Source organism: Temnothorax longispinosus, chromosome 12 (genome assembly GCF_030848805.1).
Source record: "Temnothorax longispinosus isolate EJ_2023e chromosome 12, Tlon_JGU_v1, whole genome shotgun sequence".
Taxonomy (NCBI): Eukaryota; Metazoa; Arthropoda; class Insecta; order Hymenoptera; family Formicidae; genus Temnothorax; species Temnothorax longispinosus.
The window spans coordinates 769,973-780,458 of record NC_092369.1 but is presented as its reverse complement, the minus strand read 5'-3'; the positions used below and the strand labels follow the sequence as shown (position 1 = coordinate 780,458).

At 34.1% G+C, this 10,486-nt stretch overlaps 1 protein-coding gene and 2 pseudogenes across 2 annotated transcripts; all 3 read right to left on the bottom strand.

Annotated features, from left to right (window-relative positions):
- Positions 1–129: 129 nt before the first annotated feature.
- On the bottom strand, positions 130–1,551 carry LOC139823427 (alpha-ketoglutarate dehydrogenase component 4). 2 transcript variants are annotated; one of them, XM_071795977.1, is made up of 4 exons: positions 1,398–1,551; positions 1,203–1,260; positions 921–1,096; positions 130–254 (listed from the first exon to the last, which is right to left on the bottom strand). In XM_071795977.1, the coding sequence occupies exons 1-4, from the start codon at positions 1,419–1,421 to the stop codon at positions 237–239; spliced, it is 276 nt and encodes a 91-aa protein (XP_071652078.1). In that variant the 5' UTR covers positions 1,422–1,551; the 3' UTR covers positions 130–236. The 2 variants fall into 2 exon arrangements, with proteins under 2 accessions (XP_071652078.1, XP_071652079.1); XM_071795978.1 differs by having other exon boundaries at positions 921–1,093; positions 1,398–1,548.
- A 2,177-nt stretch (positions 1,552–3,728) lies between these two features.
- LOC139823228 (heat shock protein 83-like) lies at positions 3,729–4,903 on the bottom strand (annotated as a pseudogene).
- A 45-nt stretch (positions 4,904–4,948) lies between these two features.
- On the bottom strand, positions 4,949–6,478 carry LOC139823227 (heat shock protein 83-like; annotated as a pseudogene).
- Positions 6,479–10,486: the final 4,008 nt, after the last annotated feature.

Below are 10,486 nucleotides of genomic sequence, written 5' to 3'. Positions count from 1 at the left end.
AGTATCGGCTGTTATTGGAGTGAGCTGAAAGCTGTTTCCAGAAATAGCAGGCCCTGGCAATGTCACAAGAGACCTTGCCCGATAGATCGCGGGTGTAAATATGAAATAATACTCGCGGCGCAGGGCGGCTTGCTCTCTGTCAGGGGTTCGTTTATTTTAACAACACACATTGCACCGAGTCGGTCAATAACAAAGTTAATTAAATACGGAGTTTCCTAAATGCTCGCACTGCAAATTCACTCTGGCCCGCCACGCTGAAACACACAAACAAGAAAGTATTATATGTACACAAGACATTGAACGTAGAGTAATATTACATAAAGAATTATTAATATCAATTACTTAATTACTAAGGCCCTGCGCAAAATAGAGCGCATATTTTAGGAATAACAATAAAATATTAAATATTAGAAATCGGAATTAGAAATAATAACTAAACGTAACGCACAATGGAAAAGAATAAAATATAACATATAAGTATAGGAATATTCCTATAACATATAAATATAGGAATATTCCTACATTTACATATCCTAAGATTTAATATTTAATATTAATAATATTGCAGGAATGTTCCTATATTTATATGTATATCCTAATATTTAATATTTATTCTTATTCCTAGTATGTGCAGCTCTATTGTGCGCAGGGCTTAACAGAACTATTAATTTTATATGTTATTAATATTCTGTTAATATTAATAATGATATTAATAAGATAACTATATTAATTATATATATAATTATATATTCTTTTATATAATAACAGCATTATTAATATTAATAACAGAATTTATAAAATATGAAATAATATAAAGGACTTTTTACATATATCACATGCTATCACAAGTAAAAACCAACGTCCATTATGGTGCTACGTCTGTTAATAAAAATATCTGTTGAATAACCGTCGACACTTACATTGATATATTCGATTTCCTTTTGATCTATCGGTCGTCTTTGATACCGCGGCGGCAAGTGAATATCTTCTATCGTCGGCAGTACGATTACCTGGGGGCCCGTTGCGCCGCCCGCGCTCTGCTGCATCTGCGCCGATCCTGATCGTCCAGATGGCGCGGCCATCGTGCCCGCAACTGCTAACCAACAATGCGAATCAAAAATCTATCGGCGAGAGGGTGGTATTCCCACTTCCCCGCGAAGGGAACGATCGACGATCGCTTATGCTGATTTCGTCCACGTTACCTGCGCGATCGATGCCGCCCTTGCGGAACTTGATCATCGGCACGTGCGGCTGGACCACCTGCGAAAAGACGGCGTCAGTACCTGTGGCCGAGGCGCATACCGCGGGAACACGATCGTCGCTTGCCGCGCGTTGTCAGGCCGTAGAAACGACTCGGCTCATGACAGCACGTTCCAGCGGGGATCCGCAGTACTGACCTTCCAAGCCTTGCTTGCCATCATAATTTTTTTTTCTGTAAGGAACAGCCGCGCGATAGCCCACTGCCCACGACTAATTTCGTCTGCAGTGGAAGGGCTCCTCTCGACAGTCGACGCATCGCAGCGGCATGTAGATGGCGTTTTGGCACACCTCTCTGACGAATACACGTAACAATAGGAATTAGGAACTTTATCAACCTCAAACAGAGGTAAACAGAGGACCTGTTCTTTTTAGCTGAATTTCTTGCACAATTCATCTTTTCTCTTTTTTTCTCCAATGTGAAGAGAAAAAGATGAACCGTGCAAGAAGTTCAGTTAAAAAGAACAGGCCAACAGGCCTAGAAGAGGCATAGGCAGAGAGAGAGGAATGAGACAAGAACGTTTTACGATGCTGGCACTTTTACTGCGAAAATAGTAGAGTTATGTTCATTTCTACCAATGTAGATTAATCTTGGTTTAATTTACTTTTGATCTTTTTTTAATTCCTAAAAAGATAAGAAGTAAGTTAAACGGAGATTAAGTTACCCAATTAATGTAGAAATGAACGCATTAGATGAGATTCTGTCACGTGACCGAATCCTAATCGAGATTTCTTCAGACAGATTCTGAAGACAATATTTCTGAATTCCATTCACTTATACTTTACTGTTATAAGAAAGAATTCATTGAAGTCTTATTAGTCGAAATATAAATTTTTTGGATATTGTAAATGACGGAAAAATTCGATATTACTCAGATAACAAAACGCCTGTCATATATCAACAATATTAAATTTGTTTCAAGCAAAGGTTTATTTAAATATTACATTTTTGCAGCAACAGTTTACGCCCGGAGGCTTTATTGGATATGTGTGGTTTACATATTATTAATGGAAATAATTTAGATATTGTTGCTGCAAACAGTTTGCAGTACTTAATAATTTACACATCTTTGCTGCAAAAATACCATAAATATGAATTCTAAACAGAGCTACGATTCAATGTTTGTGGGAACAATACATAAATTGTTTCCAGTAATAATTTGCATGATTTTGCACACTCATGTTTTATGTTATCTGGGTTATGATTCAGAATCTCAAAGAAATTTTTTTATAATTTTTTTTTACATTTAATCATATATTGATTCGATTAGATTCCGTCTCTATTTTTATTACTACTAATTAAATTTCCTGTAAGCAGTATTATTTTGATGTTTCCATGCTAGATATACGATACAATTATATATAATAAAAGAAAGAAATTTTGCTCGAAAATGAATTAGACTAATTATAATAATAAATAATTATTATAAAAGAATAAGAATACTAAAAGATAGAATCTTTGAATTACTTCACTTCGTTGACGTTGAGTTCGCTTCTACTTTGCAGTATATACAATTTTATGCAGTAATGATCATAATATGGTATAATAAAAGAATAATAATTAATAATAAAATGATGATTAAAAAGGAAAAATTTGCAGAATAATGACAAAGTAACAAAATGATATTATATTGTAAATAATTATTTTATTGTAAATAATATGTATAATATATATAATATAATGAATTATATTTTTATATTGCAATTATCGTAAATATATAATAAATATATTAGTCAGACTATGCGCGATTTGTGATTCATGATTCGCGATTCGCAATAAATTCACGGAAATTCGTCATTCGCTATTATAAGGATGTACTCTTTGTATATAAGATCGTCTTAAGTTCATCTTTAGATAATACTCCGTAGCCAATGAAACGAGTCGTACAGGATCTAAAGATAAACTTAACTTAAATAAAGATAAACGATTTTAAATATAAGATAACTATAGCCGGTATTTGTAGTCGGTTCTTATATTTAAGACCATCTTAAGTACAATCTTCAGATGTCATGAACCAATCACAGAGCCGGTCTTGAAATAAAAATCGACTATATGTCTAAAACCGACCTATGTCTAAAATCGAAATATAAGACATCTGATTTTGGACATTGTGCTGTCTGGGGTATACGCGAATCAACAAATTGATTATTATATATCGGATTGTGGTGATTCGATTGATATTAATTTTTGACTTTATTAAAAAACCATCTTACTCTCAGCGAAATGGAAATGCGAATAACCAGAATAACAAACAATTACGCGAACTCAATAAATCTAAAACTAACCGTTTACACTATTTCATGATTCTCATATGAATAGCGATTCGAATTATGGACCTCGCGACCACAAATCACGTATATACTTTGGAGCTATAAGTTTTATAAATACACAAAGTGCGATGTCATAAATACTATTATACAGCAATATAAAATAGCGTCATGTACAGAATTTAATTTATTTCCTCCTTTATTTAGTCAACCATTATTTGGTCCATTATAAAGTCATCCTGTAAATTATCCTCCACAAATGTATATGCGGATTCGTTATATTTTATGTCTCCAGTCTCCGTTTTCTTCATGCCAAGTTTGTTCTTGATTAGCTGATAAATATAACTATTAATATACAACTCGGGTTTCTCCGGAATAAAATCAGATGAAATCAGAGCAGTCTCAAACAGTAGGTTTATGAGATTCTTAATGCTTGCATCGAGATCACCGCTAATAGTAACTCTTGTTGCAAGATTCTGCACAATGACATGATCGGGATTGATCTCAAATTGTTTTTTCGCCGTTAAACGCCATAGGAGTTGTGTACAGAATTTGCGTTCCATCGGCATTTTGTATAGAGAATTTGCGTCTTTATACAATCCTCTCCATGTTGGCGGTCTTGTCGTGTTTCAAGCTTACGACGCAGCAAGGTGATTTAACTAATCTATTAGAGACCACGATGCTTTCCACCTTATCGCTCAGAACGTTCTCCATAGCTCTGCACAACGCCCAAAGATTGTTCACTTTCAGCATGCGGGTCTCTTTCTGGGCTCTATCCTCGGGAAGCACCAGCTTGCCTTCAGCAACAGACATAAGAGGTTTTCCATCGAAGCTCCTCATCCTTTCCACTGCATGAATTCGTCGATGGGATCAGTCATGTAAATCACTTCGATATCGCGGATCTTCAACGCCTCGATAAACACGCTATCCTCTACCTGCTTTATACTCTCGCCGGCGATGAAGTAAATGTATCGCTGGTTCTTCTTCATTCTATTGATATAATCCTGCAGCGAACACGCCTCGTCACCGGACGCGGAAGTGCGAGATTTCAGAAGCCGCGCCAGTTTATCGCGATTGGGTCTGTCCTCGCAAATGCCCCGTTTGATGTTCCTGCCAAATTGTAGAATTCCTCGTAGCGTTGGTCCGTTGATACGTTCTTGAAGAACTTGACGCAATTTTCTACGATACTGTTACGGATGATATTCAAGATACTGCCATTTACCCTCTCGCGAGAGATATTGAGGGGAAGATTTTTGCTGTGAAATATGCCCTTTATGAAACTCAAGTAATTCGGCATTAATTTTTCGCAGTCCATAATGAAAACATGTCTAACGTATAATTTTATCTCATTCTTTTTCTTTATTTGATTGAATGACATGCGATTGACATTGGGAATATAGAGCGTTGAACTCTAATGGCTTTTTCACAGAGAAATATATCGTACACATACTTCTATTCTGATCACTGTTTAATTTCATAATTTTTTCGAAGCTCTCGGGGGTAATACAGTTGCTTAATACACTTGTGAGAAAGACAGGCTTTGCTCTATTGATCTTGTAGGCTTTTTTAATTGTTCTCTTCGTCTTTTCCTGCTTCTCAGCCTCATTTTTGTCCAGTTGGTTTTCACAGTCTTTCTCTACGAGCAGTTTGATCGCGTATTTATTAAATTGAAAGTATTTTTCAACGATTTAATGGATATTATTCTCTTCTAGATATTTAGACTGACTGTCTTTTATGTAAAGGACAACCTTTGTGCCACGTACCATTGAATTGTTAGTGCGGTCACACCTAATACTGTAACGTTGATGCGAATTGGACTCCCACTCGTATAGATCATTACCATAACGCTTGGATGTAACAACTATTTTATCAGCCACAAGATACACGGAGTAGAAGCCTATGCCGAATTTACCGATCATAGAATCACAATCTATTGTACTCTTGAAAATTTTAGTTCCAGATTTTGCGATTGTTCCGAGATTGTTGATCATTTCAGTTTCTGTCATACCGATACCATTATTCATGACGGCTAGAGTACGATTCTTCTTGTTTAGAATGATATAAATGCACAATTCTTCTCCGTTATCAATATTAATGGAAGAGTTGTAACGGACCTTGTCCAAAGCATTGTTGAAGTTTGAAATTAATTCTCGGAGAAAAATTTCCTGATTTGAGTAGATATTTATGATAATCCGTGGTATAAATTTATGAACGTCTATACCAAAGGGGCGAAGTCTTAGGGTCGTTTCTTAAGTCATCTAAAAAATTAATTCTCAGCATTAATTTTGCTAGAAAAAATTATCAGATATGGATATTATTGTGGAGATTAAACACTAATTTACATCAGTTACTGTGTATAATCTTACTTTATTATGGCTAGATTAGTTAGATTATGGATAATATGCAAATACAGATAAACAATTTTCCCGCATTTCTGTCAATTTATTTTATAATTATATAAATGCTAATATAAATTATATTTACAAATTTGATAAAATAGAATTTATTTACAAAATTTACAGACAGGCTAATAAATATAACGGATTACCTCGTGCTTTTTATTAATTTTTTTATCTAACATTAACCCTCCAATGAACGCGTGAAAATTTGAAAAGAGCTCGTGGGGTGTAAATTACACCCTACATTATTTTTTGTTTAATATTATAATATTTATTGTTGCACATATCTTAAAGTACATTAACAGGTTGAAACTTTAATTTTAATGTTTTTTTTTATAATAATATAATCGGTTCTGGTGTATTGAAATGAGTCCAAAACACTCATTTTTTACAAACTGTTGTGGGGTAAAATACCCTACGCGTCCACTGAAGGGTTATTACAGTGACATATGGATGACAGTGTATATATGTGAAAGTTACATCTCCGTAATGATATTCAACAAAAAGATATTCAAAAGATATCTCGAACCGATAAGATTTCCATTATGATCCATTACGTCAAAGAATATAAAATATATAATTTAATATTGCAAAAAATAATGGGAAGAATATAGAAACTACAGAAAAGGGCTGCACACGAAATAAAGCGTGTGGTTTGATTTAGCTATAACGTGCGTAAGTAATTTATCCTATATAATTTAAAATCAATTCTGTTTTGCAAAAAAACATATGTAGGAACATTATTTTACAGAAAGAGACATTATTATTTTTGTGTTCTAGTACGCAACAGAAACATAAACGTTTATTTTTATATTTTATCTTTTTTTCTTTCTAAAACAGTGGCGGATCTAATCTAACAAGAATATAATAAAGCTTAATCTTCAATCTCTTCAATCAACCACATCAAAAACTGTCACTTGTTATTTGTATTTATATTGCTTTATATCATTTTTTGAAATGTAATTTTAATTAAAAACAAATCTGTTGTATATTTATAAATTAAATTTTCGTCGAGAAGAATTCTCTATAATACCTAATAGGGATACTAATTTCAAGCTGCCAGAAATTTAGACCCACCACTGATAAAGACGATTTTTCACATTTTTTGAGATTGAAATTAACGGATAACTATTTTATCGCAAATAAAGAGACAGAAATGATTAATTATTCCAGTAATAAGAATAACTTTATCGCCGTACATATTAAAAAAAAGAGATATCATATACCTTCTCAATAAAATTGACTGACTGGACTTGATCGCTTTCTATTTGACGATTCACTTTGAGAACATAGGTTATGTGTTTGCAATGTAAGATTAAGTAAAGCGTAATCTGTTTATAATATATATGTATAAATTATATATATATACACATGTTATACATATATAAATGTATATATGTATATTAATATGTGTCAATGTTTGTACATATAAATTATAATGAATATTCTAAGAAAATATTCTGGTCTGCTCTCTTTCCATCAATGCTCCAACAATAATTTGACTTGCGAGCGTATTATTTACATCTGTTTTGTTGACATGAAACTGATGAGTTCGCACGTTTGAATACACGTGTTCATAATTTAACATGCCCGGAAATCGCAATCGCTCGTTCGCTGCTTCAACACCTATTCTATACATAGTATACATATACTTAATCGTATTTCACCGACAATGATACTTCCAACTTGGAACAGCATTTCAGTTTCCTCGAAAATGTGTGATTTTTATTTTGTTTCCTAATACGAATGGAATTGATTTCCTCGACCTTACGGAAAATGAAAAAGAAAGAGACGAACGATTCAGAGATAGATTTAGTCATTTATTAATTACGAAAATTAATATTAATTATTAAATGATAACGAAAAATTATGTATATTTTTGTGGCATTTTTTATTATCCATTATATGATTATAGGAAAATATGAATATGATGTACCATTAAAAGACATGTCTCATGTCAAATATGAAAAATGTATCTCTCTTAAATCGCTTGTATTGATTTAAGCAGCAAGCATTATTAAATCACGAAAGAAGAAAATTAAGTATTTGAACCGATCTTTCTGAGTATTTATTGAGATATTTCAAGTTTGTGAAAACTTGTGAAAAAAATAATGACGACGATTACGTATTTATTAAAATTACCAACAATCCAGCAACTGTATATTTTTTTGGAACGAGATATTAATAATATATAACAGAATAGATACAATATATAACAGAACAGCCGACCTTTGGTAATATGATTTTTTGATAAAATAATGAGTGTGAACGAATATAGAATCTGCAATTACTGACAAAGTGATATCGAAAATTTTCTGGACTCAGTCTATAACAAATTTTAGATTTATTCTTTATTTACAATTGGAGAGTCTCCATCCCCTTGGAAATAGGGTCCCCCTTAAGATTTCATACAGCGACCCCAGCCATGCTTCAGCACGCATGGCTGGAGGGCTTCAGCCAAGCTTCAAACGTTCTCTATATTTCTTTTTTGTAGCGTGTCAAGCACTGCGATTCGACCTCGATCTATTATACCCGTCCCGAAACCGCCATGCCCTGGTGAAACTCGGCAAATCGGCCACCGAGATTCTCAAAATGCTTCGTCAACCTTTTGGTGACGAAGCTGTAGACCGTACACGGTATTTTGAAAGGTAATCACGTTTAAAAAAGGCTAAATATCGATCGAAGACGACGAGCACACCGAGTGGTCGCGCATCAGTACAAATCCCCGAAAATGTTGGAAAAATTCGAGGTTTCAAGTATGACTATAAAGCGTTAGAATCGTTGTATCAAAATACAAGAGGACTATTTCGAAGGAAATGGATATCAATTGTAAATAAAGCAAATCCCAAATTTTCGATACTATCTTATATATAGCGAATTGCTTTCTAAATTACGGCAAAAATACAAGAAGAGGAAGGCTAGGCAGATATAAAAGTATAATTTATGTCTTTCCGAGCGAAAGATAAATGCCTCTGAATCAATATTGATACAGTAAAAAGTAAGATGAGAATTTTACATTAACATTAGGTGAATGCGTTTTATAAATAAGAAACTCCCATCAGCAAACTTGTTCTAGCACCGTAATATGCTGCCCTCTGTAGTTGGTACAATATTCGAAACTTTCACTGATACAGTAGAGAGGCAGAGAATGAGAGAATTACATATACATTTTCATATGCAAATGATTATTCTTTGATTAAAAATTATTGTATTCCTGTAAATGTTTATTAGCTATATAATACCTATAATGATACATTTTTCGAATTTGACTTCGAGAAATTTTTTAGAATGATAAAAATTACAAAAATGAAAAATCTTTCGAATAAATTAACCAGAAATAGCTATTTAACTGTTAATATTAATTTTTGCTGCAGTTTATTATTTTATTTTAATCTGTCAGATCTCTCTGCAAAATTTTAATCCCATTTCAAGAAAGAGAAAAGATGAAAGGAACATTATATATTTTATTTGATTAAACGCATTACAGAATTAATGTAATAAAAGACCTTTCTGCGGCGAATAATTATCAGCATAATTATCGCGTAAAAATAAGCGTGATCAGAAAGAGGAAAAATTCGATTGCCGTTTTTCGCGCTTTTGGACATTCTGTATTTTGCAGAGAATCAAGAGGTTTTTTCGCGGTATTGTTTCAATTTCTATATACAATTTAAACAAAGCCAGTAGTTTTTCCTGCAATATCACGCCGGACGTGTTCGTTCCTGTGGTCGCATATACATATGTATAATTGGTAAACATATCCTGGCTTCTTTATTGTGGGAACCATCGTCGTCACGCACCGTGTCGGCACACAAATGTAACGTTTCATAGGCACAGCGTGTGTTTAATGAAACAACTCGTTCCTTTCTCGAGTCGTGCCTTCGTTGCGTTAGTGCTGTACATGAATCTTTGCACTTTGGCAAAAAGTTCAACGGCGTTGTAATAAATCATCAGCCTGTCTATCACGAGACTACCACAGAAATCGCGCTCACATCTACAATAATAATAATAATAATAATACAATAAGAAGTAGAAATAATATTAATAATGCTATATTTGCAGTTACGAGAAAATATAATATTTAAGAAAAATGCCTTGAAGCTAATAAAATTGTATCAAAAATAAAATTTGACTTACGCAGCAAAATCGAAAAGCGTCCGAAAATCGCCGCGGCGTTCGTCGTTATAATTTTAATCGCGGGTCGTTCGGCGAATTTAAAATCGTTTCCCCCCAGCAAATATATCGCTTTACTTTAAGTCTCGAAAGACTCGAAATTGGGACAGCCCCGTCTCGTTTGCGAGACGGTTCTGGCGTGATATCGTAAACTTTCTCCAAAGCGATTATCATAACTGCAGAAATTGTCTTCGGCCCGCGCGTGATGACCGCGTGATGTAGGTGCGTCTCTGAAAAGAGAGCCCTCCTCCCCTTCTCCTCCTCCTTTCGACAGGCCGGTCACGAGCAGGCCGACACTAACAACAATTACAAATGCCCAGCTCGTAGTTGCGCGAGAGCGCGCGAGGGGAATACAGAGAGCCGTATACAAGCTAGACGACATTCGCATTCGC

Coding starts and splice junctions, on each gene's coding strand:
- LOC139823427 (XM_071795977.1), bottom strand. CDS start 1,421: ATGATGGCAAGCAAGGCTTGGAAG. Junction 1,261..1,397: donor TGGCAAGCAAGGCTTGGAAG/GTCAGTACTGCG, acceptor GTCTTTTCGCAG/GTGGTCCAGCCGCACGTGCC. Junction 1,097..1,202: donor GGGCGGCATCGATCGCGCAG/GTAACGTGGACG, acceptor ATTGTTGGTTAG/CAGTTGCGGGCACGATGGCC.